The sequence below is a fragment of the Prionailurus viverrinus genome, chromosome A1 (genome assembly GCF_022837055.1).
Source record: "Prionailurus viverrinus isolate Anna chromosome A1, UM_Priviv_1.0, whole genome shotgun sequence".
NCBI lineage: Eukaryota > Metazoa > Chordata > Mammalia > Carnivora > Felidae > Prionailurus > Prionailurus viverrinus.
Genome location: NC_062561.1, coordinates 26,250,896 through 26,268,316, shown reverse-complemented (window position 1 = coordinate 26,268,316; position 17,421 = coordinate 26,250,896). Strand labels below are relative to the sequence as shown.

General features: G+C 42.2%; 2 protein-coding genes across 4 annotated transcripts in view; one reads left to right on the top strand and one right to left on the bottom strand.

The window, feature by feature from the left end:
- Positions 1–15,551, bottom strand: part of TSC22D1 (TSC22 domain family member 1) — a 133,333-nt gene extending 117,782 nt beyond the window's left edge. For 2 of the 3 annotated variants that reach the window (XR_007156322.1, XR_007156321.1), the window contains exon 1: positions 11,935–15,400. Coding sequence is in view for 1 of the 3 variants with exons in the window: in XM_047878236.1 (XP_047734192.1) it covers positions 11,935–14,822 (2,888 nt within the window). In the remaining 2 variants the exon portion in view is untranslated. Of the gene's footprint in view, positions 1–11,934; positions 15,401–15,429 lie in introns of those variants that run through there. The other variant, XM_047878236.1, reaches the window with a different exon arrangement.
- LOC125163526 (zinc finger CCCH domain-containing protein 18-like) lies at positions 15,192–17,150 on the top strand. Its single transcript, XM_047855419.1, has 2 exons — positions 15,192–15,955; positions 16,652–17,150. The coding sequence occupies exons 1-2, from the start codon at positions 15,192–15,194 to the stop codon at positions 17,148–17,150; spliced, it is 1,263 nt and encodes a 420-aa protein (XP_047711375.1).
- The last annotated feature ends 271 nt before the right edge of the window (positions 17,151–17,421 follow it).

The following is a 17,421-nucleotide window of genomic DNA, read 5'->3' as shown; positions in this document are numbered from 1 at the left end:
CCGGCCTTTTCTGCTTCCAAGTGTACCCCACTACAATCCAAATTACAGATTTCTTTTATACTAATATAAATTAGCATAAATTGAAGGTGATTTAGTCAACAAGTGTTGAGGGCCAGATCACTCCCCAATTTAATCTTCAGTTACTTCTTTTAAGGCCAACTGTTACATTACCGATGTCCTGAATGTTTTTCTTATTTCTTCCCCTTTTTATTAATACTCTCTTGCCTGAAACGTTCTCCTTCAACCCAAAGCTTTCAAAAAGTCCACTCAAATAACTCTACAACCCTCACCCACCAAAGGTCAATTCTATCCCACCTGTAAACTTTGAATGCAATTTCCTATGTCATTTTCAAGACTAGAGTTCCAGTTAGTCTAAGAAACATTTTGTAGCACCATCTGAGAATTCACTTAGCCTCTTTGAACTTGTTCTTCCATCTATAAACCAAGAGTTGAACAAGATCACAAGATTTCCAGCTCCAAATTTCTGATTTGTTGATTTCATATTTCATGTCATTTAAAAATGTTCTTTAGCTCTTATGTTGTCATATAATTTCTCCATGTATATGTCATATACACTCTCTGAGGATAAGAACCATGTTTGATTACATCTTGTCAACACCATTACTATGGAATAATTTACATCGAGTACTTACTCAATAAATTGGTATTGAGTAACCTATCATTTGATAGGTTGGTGAAGGGGAAGCATACAGAATCTAATATAACAGGCAAAGTAATATATCTGCGGAGAACTGAAACTTACTCCTGTATATCAGAATGGCCATGCCTATAATGGTAATAGGATGGCAGAATATTTGGCAGTAATGATACCCTATCCTGGATGTTTGGTGGGGGAGGGGCTCTGCACATGTCAACTCACTTATTCAACAAATATTTCAAAACATAACCATGAACCAGGCACTATCACATGCAGTGGGTAAAGTCTTTGTTCTCATGGAGGTTATATTCTTGAGTGCAAGAACAAGAGTAGCATCCCCGCTCACACTTCCAAGATCAAAATAAGAGTTTCTGAGGACTGAACAAGATAAGAAATATCTGCAGTTGCCAATGCCCTCCAATACATGAAAGCTGACTGAGAAAACAACGGTCAGAACAGCTCCATTCTGATCACATGCTACAGAGGCCAACAGAGCACAAAGGTTGTGAAAAGCACAAACTCTGGAAGGAAACCAGACTGCCTGGATTTAAATCCCAGCTCCCACTTACTAGCTATGTGACCCTGAATAAGTTCCATAATTATCCTATGCCTCAGTTTCTTCACCTGCAAAATGGGGATAATAATGGTACTTACAACCAATAAGACTGTTCTGAGAATTAAATAAGTTGATTTATGTCAAGCGCTTAAAACAGTGTTGCACGTAAGTACTGTAATTTCCAACTCTCCTACAACTATTACCACTACTCTTACTACTAAATTGTTACAATCTATGAACAAGCTAAAACCAGTACATAATACGTAGTAGTAACTCAGTATTTAATCAACAACTAAATAAATGAATCAGAGACTCAGCTTCTTCCTCTGTGAAAACTGAACAAAAGCATCCTATCAACTTTAAGACTGCTAGGACTCAAGGGGATATAATCTATTTCAAAGTACCTTGTTAAAAACACTCACCCCCAAAATCATACAAGAGTAAGGTTTTAATACTATCACCAGCAGAAATGTATCACAGCCATATCACAGCAAAAATTTAGTGCTAGATTATTTAAGTTGTAAGCTTATACCTTCAAAGCATTCCTAACTAGTTAATATGCTGGTTATTACCACGTGAATGCACACTAAGAAAGCCTAATAACCAAAGAAATTAGGTAAGTAGATGAGCTGGCAGGGAATGAAGTCTCATCACAATCAGCAGTTTTATAATCAATCCAACTAGAACTTACTCAAAAAAGGAATACTCAGACATGTACCCACAGTATTGTAAGTTCCCCAACCGGAGTGGTGAGTTAATATTACAAAAATAATCTAGGAGACCTGGAAAAATAAGATGCTATCACATCTATCTTAACTATGTGAAGTTCATAGTAACCCTTTACTCTATGGCTGCATGGAAGAGGAAGGACAATACCACCCATACCACGGTAGATCCACACCATGATCTAACCACAGTAAATCTTCTCCCCAGTCAACACCTGCTGATCGTTGCACTACAACATCACATTCCACATCTTCCCTTCTGTTTTTAATTACCCCAGCCTTAAAAGTAAAGACCTCATCCCTTAATGCTGTTTTACTCCCATTTAATACCCATACATAATCAATTAATTTATTGCTAATTCTGATCACTGTCAACCCTTTCTCATCTCCTTTTACATAATCCATTACTTACCTGTTCAATAATAAGTAACCGTAATGACTGTAAGTAATATAGATCAGTTAGGAACTTTAAACGAGTAATTAACTTACTACTTACTAACCTGTTTAATTTTTTTAAAATGTTCTTAATACAAACAGATGACATTTTTATAAGTTCGATGTTTATATTTTCAACAGCTGAAACTGCACCAAAGGGCTTCCAACACAATACTTGGATACTATTTAAGAATCATTATACGCTGAGTAGATGAATCAGTCAAAAGTGGATAAAGAATACTGATAGTCTAACTTTGAAGTAAATCAGTTTTTCTTGGTCTTATTCCAGTTGGAAAACTTTTACTGGCATAAACAAAAGTAAATACAAAATAAGCATAAACATAAAACAAAATGCGTGTTTAAAGCAATAACTAAGCATTGCCTTTTTGGCTCAAAACACAGCAAAAAGTAATCAATTAATTCTGATTCATCTCTATTCAAGGAGGAAACAATGGTATCACATGATCATCCATACAGAACGTATTTACCTTTCAAATATACCATAATAGTGTTTTTAAAAAGTTGTCCTTGTCTTATGCCAATTTGTTTCATTTATTCATTAAGCAAATTTTTACTAAGCATCCACCTGTTAAGCACTGAAATATACTTTGGATATATAATAGCAAATCAAACATCTCTGTCCATGAAGCTTAAAATCATCACATAATCACATATGCACAGAAAATCATTAAACTGTAATAAACACTATAAATAATCAAGGTACTATTAAAGAGTACTTACAAAGAAACTGAGTTTAGATTGTTACGTCAGAAAAGGCCTATCAAAAAGTGACAGTACACTTACTATGATGAGCACTGAGTAACACACAGAATTGCTAAATCACTATATTGTATACCTGAAACTAACACTGCATGTTACTTGTACTAGAAATAAAATAAAAATTTGTATAAAAAAGTGACAGTTAAACTTTAAGAAAGAATGGAGGGAAGGTGACACAGGGGATGTTCAGGTTGAAGGAACAGTGTGTGCCTAACCCTAGAGGAAGAGTAAGAATGGATGGCAACTTGAGGAACTGAAAGAAGGAAACTGAAAGTCAGGGGGAAAGTGGCAAAATATGCCGGCAAGAAGCAAAAGCAAAAAGTAATTACTTTCAAAGAAATGGGAAGGCTTTAAAGGGTGCTGGGTAAGTGAGTGATCTGAACAGATTTCTATTTTAAGAATATCATTCTGACTACAAGATATAATATTAGACAAACCCAAGAATGTATGCAAGAGGCTAGTGAGGAAGCTACTGCAGTACTTGAAGAGGTAAATATATTATCTTGTTATCTTAGACAAGAGTTGTGGCAATGGTGGGGGAAGGGGATAAATTCAGGATATATTTTAAAGGTTATGGTAAGGATGTAGAGGGTGAGGGAAAGGGAGCTATCAAGAATGGCTCTCAAGTTTCTAAAGTGAAGAATTAGTAAGAAGTAATAATTATATTCTTAACAATAGAGAACTGAGGGTTGCTGGAGGGGTGTTAGGTGCGGGGATGGGCTAGATGGGTGATGGCATTAAGGAGAGCACTTGTTGAGATGAGCACTGGGTGTTGTACATAAGTGGTGAATCACTAAACTCTACTGCAGAAACCATTATTACACTGTATATTAACTAGAATTTAAATAAAAATTTACAACAAGCAAAAAAGAAATAATTATTAAAATGAAGATGACAGAGCAGAAAGAAATTTGAGAAGTTAGGTAATGAAGAAAGAGAGAAGTTTATGATCTGTTGAGAGGCCTATGAGAATACATGCAGAGCTGTTTTATGAAGGCAGATAACTGGATCATTCTAACATGCAATGAGAAGTGTGGGCTACTGGTGCGCATTCAGAAACGGATAGCATACAGGCGGTATTAAAGCCATACAGCAGATGATTACTCAGGGAAAAGGCAGTAAGTGTGAAGAGGACTCAGAAATTCAAAGGAACTCCAACACGGAATCTGAGAGAATAGGTGAATCTGAAAGAGACGGAAAAAAAGTGGCCAGAAAGGTGGGAAGAAACTGTACCAGGGGATCGCTGAAAGCAAAGGAGAATGAATGTTTCAAGAAAGGAAAAGCAAAGCTCATCTAGGCCCAATGACACTGAAAATCCAAGTTATGATTTCCAGGTCAAACCGGTGAAGAAGAAAGAGTGGAAGGAAGGACACGTAAATATATGTGAGACTAGAAAAAAAAGTCAACCTAGATTCTAAAACTAATTACATAAAGCTCTTTAAAATAATGTAAACATGCTTTAAACTGTTTTCCCCTCATGTAATTTCTTTTAATGAGCCATGAAAGCATACTCTTACCATGACATATTCAATGCTAACACCATGGTGACGCAGCAAAAACCAACCAGCAGAGCTCTAACATTGCAGCATGCTTCTAATATTGCAGCACCACAACGGGTCATGCTTTGCATAGTTTCAAATTTTTAAATTCAACTTCCTATACAAGAAACAAAATCTACTTGTTTTGCAGTTCTACAAAGACTGAATTTAAATTATTAGGAAATTAAAATGGTTTTCCTGAAAAGATAACTTTCACACGATTTTCAAAGAAAACATACTAAAATTAATTCATTTAACACTTGAATGTCTTGCATGCCAGGCACACCAGTGTGATGACTTTAAACACTTTTTTTCTCACCAAGGGCTTATAGGTAAACGTCGGTATGTTCTACAGTAATTCTGTTACTGGTAGTAATACACAAATCAAAGAAGCCTGCCTATTTTCAGGTTTTCAGCCACTCTGATATATTTATGGGCATCTTGTTGGCTTTATTAGAAATACCAGAAGATTTTTAATTAGAAAAATTATTTTTATTATTAGCTGTTTTAGTATTATGTATGTAACCTGAGACAATCCCACCTCTCTAATAAACTAAGTAAGCTTCAGTTTATTCACCAGTAAAACAGAAAAAACTTAACTCACAAGGCAGTTGAATTGGCTTAACATGTTAATAAATATTAACTGAAGCTTATCCTAACATTTCTAATCACTTCTGTGAAGTGAAATACTGCGTTATATACTATTCTTATTTCTACTGGATATAAGCCAAGCAATTCGACTCTTAAAATTTATATACTCTTATAGATCAAATCTTGAAGCAATGACTTTATTAAAACTAGTATCATTTTTTACATTTAATTGTGCAGTATTCTACAGTTAAGACAGGTGCATAATGATAGTAAACACATCTATTTTATACTCCTTTTCTAAAAACACCACTAAAATTCCAAAAAAAATGAATTTTTAAGATATAAAGACATAAGCCCATAAAAAAATGACAGAACGGGTAAAAAGACAATAGCAACAAAAATTTGGAAGCTGGAAAGCAGATGGTTGAGTGACAAATGACTTAGCAAACACTCGAAAATCAAATCTTTAGCAAACAGTGGAGAAAGCCAAGAACAAACCCAATTTAAACTGTAAAATCCCCAAAAGACTCAGCAATTGGCAGTACCACGTACATCCGAAGTGGGATATGGGGGAGAGAGGGAGCTAAAATAAGAAGACTGTTTAAAAGTCTGTTTAACAAGTAACCAGCCCCACTGATCCCAACTGCCCCCTCACCAATCCCAACAAAAAAAACTGAAAATATGTTGTCTGGAAAATATAAAACAAAATATTCCAAGTTTCAAAAAATCAGGTACAGCTGTAGGCAAGAAAACATACTGAAAACAGGGTGATTGAAGAAATAAATATATATAGGGAAGCTGAGATTCTACCAAGACCTTTTACCCAACTCCCCTCCTATATCCCCCACAACCTGCACCTCCAGGCAAGAAAGAGCCTTCTACAGGACATCTAACCAGCTCAGAGGAAAGGCATGAAGATACTGACATCAAAAGTGCTCCAACCACACAGCCCAGCCTGGTTACCATAAAGTAAAGCTAACAAGTCTCACTGAGGATTTCCAATTAGCATTTTACTCCCCTACTCACACACAACCACCAACCAACTAAGGAAAGGCTATAGAACATGAAAGATAAAGACCAAAACAAATACAAACTAAAAAACAAACCAGGAGGACACAGGTCACACAGGGAGAAGAAATCTTTAAATAAAAAATAAAAAATAAAGTAACATTTATATATTCAGACAGCTATGAGAAAGTACTATTGTTATTAGAACAGGATACGATTTAAAAGGGGCAAAGGCAAAAAAACAAAAAGCAAAGGCTTTGGGAAATTAAATATATGGTAATATAGAAAATTTAATAGAAGTAGAGCAAAAAAGAAAATGAGATAGAAAACAGGAAAGAAAATACAAGAAAATCAGAAGTCAAAAAGGTCCATTATCCTAATAAGGAATTTAAGGAAAAAAAAAAAACAAAACACAGAAAATGGAAAGAAATAATCAAGACCTCATTCAAGAAAAAGTCCCAGAATTAAAAGATGTTTCCAGACTAAAAGGGCATACCAAGTACTCAGCAACACTGAGGGTAAAAAGAAACCTACCCAAGGAACCATCACTGTAAAATTTCAACACTGGAACACTGAAAACAGATTCAACCTTAAACGCTTTCAGAGAATTAAAGAATGAGAGAGGGCAAGAGAGAGAAGGGTAAACAAGTCAGAAAAAAAGGAAAAACAAAACATATATATACAGGTCACATACAATATATAAGAAATCAGAATGGCTTCAGACTTCTCAAAAGGAATATGGAAGTTAGAAAGCAATGGAGCAAAATTATAAAATAATACAATTTTACAATGTAGTATTCTTTACCTAACCAAACCACCTTAAGTGTCAGGGTAAACTAAAATCGTTTTTTCTTTTAAAGATTTTAGCTTTACGGAACCTCTGCACCCAACATGGGGCTCAAACTCATAATCCTGAGATCAAGAGTTGTGTGCTCTACCAACTAAACCAGCCAGGCACTCCTAAAAAAAAAATTTTTTTTTTTTTTAAGTAATCTCTACCCCAATGTGGGGCTCAAACTCATGACTCTGAAATCAAGAATCTCATGCTCTACTGACTGAGCCAGCCAGACACCCCTAAAACCATTTTAAAACATCAAGTAAGCCAAGAATGAAAATGACAAGGATCACTGCAAAATGAAATCCAAACACAGGAGAAAGTGAAGGGAATCCCACAATAATGGATGTGTACCAAGGTGTAGAACACAATTAGGTCCAAAATGGAGGTCAGAGGAATATAAGAGACTGCCTAAGGAAGATAAAATTGATAACACCTGATATGTCTGAACATCTCAAGAGACATTTGATGCAATGTTGAATTAGTGATAATTACAGAAAAAACTAAGCCCGGGGTGGGGCAGAGGCATTGAACTTCAGCCAGATCACCCTATGGTAAAACAGTCAATAAGTCACACTGAGACCAGATAAGCTCTTTAGTCTCCTAAAGTGCAAGCAGATGACCAAGAATTACCAGACCTCTGAGGAAAGGCTCTATCACAAAAGGCAAAGCAAAAATGGGTAGAAAGGCATACAAAAATGGGGGAAACGGAATTTGGAAGAAACAGAAAACTTATCCTAAGTAGTATATAGAAATATATATACTATATATTCTAGTATATTACATGTGCTAGATAGCTGGGATGGGGTGGAAGGAGGTAGGCAAGTGCAGTACATTGTACAGGACATGAAGAGTGATATTTAATAAGAATACTAAATGATCAACAATGATGTAATCATAGCTATTCAGAGGAAAGGGTACTTGGAGGAAGGGGGATCAGCTGAGTAGGTGATAAAGTTAAATTTTCATTTTCTATCCAGAAGTTCAAAAAGCCAAAACACAAGCACAAAGTATTTTATTTAACACACACTGTGTAGGGCACGTGAGTGAGACACAGTTCTAAGGGCTTTCCAAATTCATTTCCTGTAACAACCCTGAGGTAGGTACTGCTATCCCCATTTATTGAAATGAGCAACATGAGGCATAGAGAGGTTAAGTAGCCCAATGTTACATAAAACTAGGTTCAAACCTAAATAGTCTTATTCCAGAATCTATGCTCCTAACCATCTAGCCATGTTACATATCGAGTAACAATACAAGCATGTTGTTTACAACTAGCAGGTAAACATAACAATCATCTGAAAGAGATAAAAGTGACTGCTTTGGGGAATGGAAACACGGAAAGGAAGGGGGCAGGAAGCTTTTGTTTGTTTTGATAACCATGTAAATTATTTGACTCTTTAAGTTGTGGAGGTACAATCTAAATAAAATTAAAATGTACAATTTAGTACTTTTATTTTATCTAATGCTGCCATCCTCAGAAGTAGGCAAAATGAGTATTACTCCTATTTCATAGATAAGAAAACTTTCATTCCTCTTTAATAAATATTTGAGGGCCTACTATATAACATACACTGTATTTAAAAAATAGATATCAATTCACCTCAAATAATGATGAGGTGAAAGAGGTACAAAAAGTCTTTTTATTCTTTTCTCTTCAATTTATTGCATAACTTATATGATCCTGTATCTCTAACAGCTGTGCTTAAGACAAGGGATAATATAAATTGTAAATTGTGACAGAAAAAAAGAGTAAGGTCTGCTCATTAATTTGTCCAAAAAATATTTAGTTCTTGTCCTTGAGGAACTCAGTGTCTTATGTGGAACATAATTATAATTGAACGTGTGCAGTGCGTTCAATAGAGGAGCACTAAAAAGTGTTAAGGAAACATTCCCTGGGTGAAGACACTGCTTCAGAGGGAACGTTTCTGAACGGAGTCTTGAAGGATGAACAGAAGTTTGACCAATTTCACACAAGAGGCTGTACTAATAGTTGCAAAACACAAAAGACTACAGACCAGGGTGGAATACCTACACCTCCACTGTGTTATAAAGGTGACTTCATATTAAAGGCTAAAATAAGACATTAAGATTTTTTCAAGGAGCTTTAAAAAAAAAGATACATAATCTTAATGCCTGATCCATGTTTCTAAGTTTTAGTGTTGCCCCGTGATCAACTGAAATCATTTTCCACATGTCTAATAAACATTTTAAATTTTAAAGTGTTAAGAGTATTATTTCAAAAGAAGACTAAAGAACAACCAGCTTTCATTTGTCTTACCGCCAAAAAGTTTCACTGTTAACATGGTTTTTAAGTCATAATATTGAAATTATAATGTACCCCTTTCTCCCATGAGACAGAAATTGGTGACCAAGCCCCAGACAATGCAAGTGACATGGAAGCTATCATGGGAAGAAAAAGTAGAAAGAATTTTTTTTAATCGTTATCACTTTTCTCTTGAAGATAGTCTCAAATTTCCTTCCAAGGGCAAACTTAAATGAAACTTTTTCCAAACTTTAGTGATGAAATAATTTGCAGTAAAACACTATAAAGAAAATAATATGCATGTGTTCCTTTTTGACCTTTATAGGTATTTTAGGGGTGAAACATTTTAATTTTTTAGCATTTAAAGGATGCCTCTGAATCAAAAATTTTCTGGTTTTGATGACTTAACTTTGATGTTAACTAACAAAGGATCAAAAACGTAGTAAATTCGAAACAAGTAGCGTCAACTCAACTTACTTTATGCCAGTACTTGATCATACTTCTCAGTATCTCTTTTTGTCCCTTAAATTCCAAACCTTTCTACATAATTCGTCCCTAAATGATCTTCATCTCAGTTACTATATGGAAAAATTAATTTTGTACTAAACATCTTAAATTGGGCCTCTATCCCTACAATTAAAAAACCTAACTGTAAGTAGCAACATCTGACTTTAATTGCCTGGAAAAGCAAGTTGTGGAAAGCTCTATCATGCCCTACCACCAGGGGAGAAAAAGGAGAAAGTCATGTCAGTCAGGAGACCACAAATGGTAATTAACAAAAATCATGGCAGGTTTCAATTCAAAATGTGTGGTTTTCATTTGTGCATTTCATCTGTCTTTTATTTCTCTGAATTTAGTATCCACATAATATACCTGTTTTTTTAGGGGCTTCACTCGATCATGCCTCTTAGACTCAGAAAACATTAATATTTGGGGTAAGTAGTTCTTTAAAATTATGAATATTAGCAATTACAGATAAATATTAGCATATGAAACAAACTTTTATCGATGATTATAATGACTATTAAGGAAACTACCTCCCTAAAAGAGCTCTACCTTTTAAGGACAGTTTTGTACACAAGATGCAGATTACATTTGGTTCGGTAACAAGGTTTTAATTATATGATTACTGGAAAAATTACAAAAATCTTAAAAGACAAGATTTTAAATTATTTCAATTAACCATGCCTTTGCCTTACATCTGTAAATTAACTTAAAAATGTTTATCATGAAAACCTCACTGCAACATTTGGTCTTTGTTCTTTTTCTAAAACTGTAATTCTTTTGGAATACCCTCAATTTTTCCAAAGTGAAAACCAAAAATACACATTTAGAATATAAATTTCCAATTAGCTTGGTGAAAATTCAATCACAAAAATCTCCAACTAATACTAAAATAATTAAATATCTTTAGAGCTTATTCAGAGTTCCACAGTTAAAATGAATAGCCTTTGTCATTAACTCCTATGATACTATTTTGATCAAGGTTAGTCACAGACCAGCAAATCTGTGAAAAGAACATTCCTTTAAAATTCAACTTAGTTTAAAGCAATGTAGAATCATTAGAGATTTCACAACTTTTGCAGTCAGCTTCAAAGACACGATTGGAATCAATAGCGTATTTAAAGCATTATTTCCAATTCAAGTAAGAAAACACTAGTGGCTTAATAATGTATTTTGAGTATGTTTTTATTCTTTTCTTTTTTTTTTTTTTGGCAACGAAGGGAACAGGTGGAGTAGATTAGCAGGGGAGCAAAGTCTTATGTTCATGCATCTATAAATTCAACCCTCCAAGACTTTTCCTACTCTTTAAAATGGCTACCACCTTGATCTATACAAAAGAAAAAAAATGTACAGGACACTACTATCAAAGATAAATGTGGTTATTTTGACAGTGTTTACCCTCCTGCCCCCCCCCCCCAACATACTTTTTAAGATTCCCATTCCTGTTCTGTTCAGATAAAATGACCATTAAATAAGTACACAAAAGTTGGTTAATTACAGTCTGTGAGGGCAACCTATAAAACCGAGACTAGGTCATCTTTCCTACAATGTCTAAGAAAAGCACGTAACATTATCTTCCACAGACTAAGATCAAACACAGTAGAAGTGAAAAGGATTGCCCAACCTAGCAAAGGAGAAACAACCGTGGGAACCACAACCCCCACTCAAGAGATGCTCATAAGGATTTAGTAATTCAAGTGAATAGATTAAATATTATATGGCTTAGCAAAAATTTTGTTAGTAATCTTTTCAAAAAGCATTTTATAAATAACAAAAGCCATTTGGTGCCCCTAAACCTATACTTAATATTCCATAGCTACTGTCAAGTAGTTTACATATTACTTACACCCATTTGCTATCCACTCTGAAACCATTCCATAACACTCTTGCTCTAGGAAACTTACCACAAAAATGCATTTTCACATACAAAAATGGAAAAATATGTAATGCTTTCGACAAATCTTGTGCATCTATACAGCTACTAAATAAATTAACTCTGAATTTGTTGAATGTCCGCAGAAACATGGCATGATCTTACCTCTCATCCTCGCCATCCACCAGGGGTGTCGTCAGCGGTAGCACCTTCAACGGGAAAAGAGAAGCAGGGGCTGCTAGGCTGCTGCTACTCCCATCTGAAACTGCTGACATTCCCCCACTGTCACCACTGATAGTCTGAGGTAAGCCAACTAAGGAGGGTTCCGCTGGGCGCCTGGCATCTTCAATTTGGCTTCCAATTGCCTGAGCTAATGATTGTGCAGTGAACTGAGTAGAACTTAGTGGTATCTGTTGTGCCAAAGGCAGATTTATGTTACTGGCTATCAAGGGAGGTTGACTAACACTTTGAACCAAATTACCATTTTGAGTGGCAGGGGTTTGTGCTATATTCTGTGGTGGAACCAAGTTTGTTGGGGCAGAAGGCATTCCAGAAGGACCAGTTGAACTAACCTGACTTGTAACAGAAATACTACTAGCAGAGGGCAAAGGACTAACTGCAGGCAACGGCTGTGAAACAACTTGAGCTACCGATTCTACTCCTTGTGGCTGGGGAGGCACAGTTAACAAGGTACTCTGGGGTGCAATGACCAATTGTTGAGGAAGGCTTGACGCACTAGTTTGAACTCCCTGATGAATAATCGCAGTTTGAGCAGGTGGAACTATTTGTGAAGATGGAGGAGCACCTTGCTGAATAACCGAAGGTGTGACTTGGGTAGAGGGCTGCTGCACTGCAGTAGGTATGTTTGCTTGTTGACCGATATTTGCAATTTGACTGCCAGTAGGTACAACAGATACTGCTGTTTGAGCCTGGCCAACAGGCTGGCCAGATGCCCCTGCAGGTTGTGCTTGGATTGCCGCGGGCTGCACTGGCAGCTGGATACTCTGTGGCTGAGCCGTAGGAATCACTGTCGCTCCTGCTCCCACTCCTGCAGAACTGGGCTGTCCGGAGGACACTGCTGTTTGAAGAATCGGCTGCTGCTGCTGCACATACTCTGAAGGATTCTGAGCCACAGATTTACCATGGCCTGGGACCATCTGGGTAGAGACAGTCGGCTGCTGTTGTCCATACTGTAACTGTTGGGGTGGTGCTCCTGGAAGGGGAGCTTGCACTGGAGGAACCGTCTGAGAATACGGTAGTTGGGGTTGAGCCAGACTGGAAATGGAAGGCTGCTGACCTAAAGCTGAAGTTACACCAACCACACTAACAGGTGACGGCTGGATACCAGTTGCAGCGCTGATAGTGGCCTGTAGAGGTACTGGCTGAAGACCTTGCTTTTGAGGATAGCTCAGTTCTTGAGACTGTAATTGTACTTGCGTGATCTGTGACTGAGAAATACTCTGTGGAATGCTAACTGCTGAAATACTCTGGGGACCAGTGCTACTGAAATCCATCTGGGGAAGAGCCATACCTTGAAGAGCTGGTTGATGCTGCTGCTGCTGCACCACCACAGTAGGGGCTCCCATCTCTCCGCTTCCCACACTCTCCGTGTAGTGACTCAGTGTGCTGACACTACTGCTCACTGAACTCCCACTAGTGCTCTCCCTCTCCGAAGTCACTTCTGTCGGGTTCTGTTTTACAGTTTCCACCACTTTATTTATCGCCACACCTTCTGCAGCAGGTACAGCATTTTCTTTTTCATAGAACTCAGTGCAAGTCCATCTGCCTTTTTTAAAGGGCTCAGAACTAGAATCTAACTTCACAACTCTGAACCTTGACGTGTTAACTGTTGGTGGCTGCTGCTGACCCGAAAGGGACCCCGCAGTCATCCCTGCAGCTGCACTGGGGGCACTGTTAACAACAGCGGAGGAAGATATAGTACCATTGCCCATGCCACTCAAGATATTCACATTAACACTGCTGCTAACTCCAGGCCCAACACTCACAGTAGCAGCACTAGGAATATTGCTTGCATTTATATTAGCATTACCAAGTATGCTGCTTGTCACACTAGGATTAAAACTACCCACGGCAGTAATGGTGACATTACTCATTGTATTAGTGCCAGTAACAGAACTTATACCTATACTGCCAGTAGTACTTGGAGCACGGATATTAGTCATTACAGATGCAGGTGAGCCACCCGATGATACAGCAGAAGTTGGGGCCGCTGCTAAAACACTGTCAGAGCTTCCAGCTGCAGAGAGTTTTCTGGATACTGGACTGGAGGGTGGCCCTCCAGGAATGGACGTACTGGCCACACCAGCATGGGATGGATGGTGGTGCCCATGGTGTAGGTGGTGCCCATGATGGATGTGATGGTGGTGATGGAGGTGGTGTGGATGAGCATTCCCATTGATCACAACGTTCTGTTGTGGAAGGTGAGGCAAATGAGGCTGCGGAAGGTGGGGCTGGTTGGGAGAGACTGCCCCAGGTGTCTCAGCTTCCTGGAAGTTATTCAGAGTCTCTTCTGAGGAGCTGCGTTCAGGCTCCCCTAAGTCAGTAGCCCTGGAAAGTGACACATCAAGGATCTCGGAAGAAGACAGATCTTCCGTGTGAGACTCATCCAGGTCATCATAGCTCTCGGTGTCCTCTGCGATACTGTTGTTAGAGCTGATGCTGGCGGAGATCTGAGCCGGGGTAACGCTAGTTATCTGGAAGCCACTTTTCTTTTTCATTTGAGTTCCGCCTGGCGCAAGAGGCTGTGCCTGCAGCTGAGCCTGAGAGAGGAGGTTCAGGCTTTGTGGAGGCGGAGGCTGTGGTCCCGACGTAGAAGATGCTGCAGGAGGTGGCGGCTGGAGCAGCGACGGAGGCGGAAAATCCTCGGAAGATGTGGCACTACTACCAACGCCGGTACCTGCTGCATTGAGAGCAGAGGCGCTGCCACTACCGCTGCCCCTTCTAGGGAACATTGCCGGGTGCGCCATCTTCCTAGCACTAATGTCTGCAGCGGCCGCGGCCGCCGCGGCGGTGGACTCAGGCGGCTGGTGCATTGTGTCGGGTACCGGGGGGCGGAGGAGGCGAGTGCAATTTCCTTCTGCACCGTAATCTTTGTATTCAAGACGCCGGGGAGGAAAACGGGACCTGACGCTCCGCCCGGCGCGGTTCCTCCTTCTCCTCCTCCTCAGCCGAAGGCGCCGGCCGCTCCTGCCTTCGAGGGCGAGCTTCGGGAAGGGAGGATGAACGAGGGTGAACAGGGCGGCCAGGGACCCGAAGGGGGGACCCCTTCAGTCCTTCGCCATTCACTTTCCCCTCTAGTCTCACACCCCCCTTTATATTCCGCTTCACGTGGGGTGCGGGGCAGGAGGGAGGGGAAGACAAGGCAAGGGGGAGACAAGTGGAGGGGGTGGGAAAACCGAGAAATGCCCACCTTCTCCCGACAACTCAAAAGCCACCTCAACCCCTCCTCCCGCCGCGGCGGCGGCGGCCGCTGCAAAACCCTCCCGGTCGCTCTGCACGAAAGCAGCGCGGAGCGAGTGTCGCCTTCCCCTCGCCACCCCCAGCGCCGCCGCCGCCGGCGAGCCCCGAGCTCAGTGTCGCTCAAACCTCCCCTCCCGGCCCCGCTGTCCCCGCTCGGCCCTCCCCCCACGCCCCTCGGACCCTTTCAAACCCCCTGGGCTCGCGGCGGCTGTTCCGTGAGCAAACGCTGGCCGCGGCTGGGGCCGGGGCGGCGAGGCTCGGAGCGGGGTGGCGGCGGGGCGCCCGGTACGGTGAGCCCAGCAACGAGGCGCGGGCGGGCGCGCAGAGACGCCGGGTCCTCGCGGAGCACGGCCGGGGCGCGGCGGCGGCACTGGCAGCGGGAGCCCAGGGACCGCTCCATCACTGGCAGCCATGGAGCCCGAGCATTTTCCTCCCTCAGGGCAGGCGCCTCGGCTCGGCACACGTCCTCGGGGAGGAAGGGGCCGGCGCCCGAGCCTCCCCGGAGGGCGGCGGGATGTGCGCTAGCGCAGAGGGGTGCGAGCTGCTCCTGTCCTCTTCCTCCTCAGCCGGCTCGTCCTCACCCTGCTGCTCCCGCGGCCCGGGCGGGAGGGGGCCGCAGGCAGCGGCGGCTCCTTTCTCGGCGGCGTTGGTGGCCAGACGGGCTGGTGCAAGCGACTGCAGCCGACGCCGTTCAAAGGAACGAGAGGTGGGGTTGGTCGGTGTCGGCAAACGGGGCGGGTGAGTGGGTGGGTGCCGAGGGAGGGCGGCGGGCGGGGAGGGGGCTGTGGTGGTTGTTACTAGTGCTCTTCTCCGGCTCCACCGTATCCCCCAGTCTCTCGCGGCAACGGGAGAGGAGGGACCAGCGCCCGAGCGCAGGAGGAGGAGGAGGGGCGACCGTCGGCGAGAGGAGGCGGCGGCGGTGGTGGCGGGGGGAGGGGGCAAGCAAAGGAGAAGGAGGGAAGATGGCGTCTGCGCATGCGCCCCGGCGCCGCAGACATAAAGCCGGGTCCGGCGAAGAAGGAGGCGGCGGGGCTTCGGGCCTTGCCGAGTGCCGGGTCTCTCGACGGAAATTGCCGAAGACTCGCGGCGGCGCCGACGCCGAGGGTGGTGGGGGTGGGGAATTTCGGCCGGGGGAGCGAATCCGGGTCGGCCAGTGAGTTGCGGCCTGAGTGGGGGGTGGGGCAGGGTGGGGGCGCGCGCAGGTTAGGTGTGTCCGCTCTGTTCTCTCACGCGGCCGGTGCGCGCGCACGCGCGCGCGGGCACGCGGCAGGGGAAGGGGCGCGGTGGGGTGGGGCCCGCGGAGGCTGCTGGAGCCTTGGGTCTCTGGCGTACGCGTTCTGGATGGTGTTCCCCCCGCCCCCCTCCCCGCCTGCGGAATGGGTAATGAGGCTTTTCTCCGCAGCAACAGCATCACGAGTTTCAGTTCCCAGGAGCCCGCCGCCACCGCCACGATACGACATGAGTCAGGCTTTCTTCCTTGGCGCGTGGCGGAGCCCTCCCTCCTCCCCCTCGCCGCACCTGGGCTCACCCCCGGCCCGCGTCGCCCGCGCCCTCTAGGCGGAGGCCCCTGTGCCGGGAGCTGCGCGGCTGTCCACGGAAAGCCGAAGGGTCTTCGAGATAGGTGTTGCCTTTTGTGCAGTGTCGTTGCGGCTGCCATGCGGTGCCCCCCCTCGCCCTTCGACGAGCAGGGAGGGCCAGCCGCCAGCGGGCAGATGTTGCAGCTGTTTGCTGTTAACTACCTAAGTGCCTCCCGGGTAGGCTCTTCGCTAGAGAGGGCGTGCTTGCAGTCCATCCCTACCTGGAGGGAAGAAGCAGCCCAGCCCAGTAAACTAATTGACCTCAACAGGTGGAGCTTATCTCCAGCAGAGATGTCTTTTCGTTTAATTGTCCAGGCTATATAGCCCCCAGAGGTTTGAGTTAAAAGACAAAGTCCTAGTGGTAACACAAGTGCAGTGATAAATGAAGACTACCTTTTAGGGTTGGAAAAGGAAAAAGAGCCTACTGTGATTTCAGTTTAAAAAAAAAAAAAAACCTGCATGGTCTGAGCATAGTTCTACAAAGCAACGTTAGGTTTGATTGGAGGCAGTTTACTGGAAGTTGCTTCCCTAGCATTACACGTCAAAACATTCTAGCTCTAAACTAGAATGTACTACTAAGCGAGAATGTACTTCT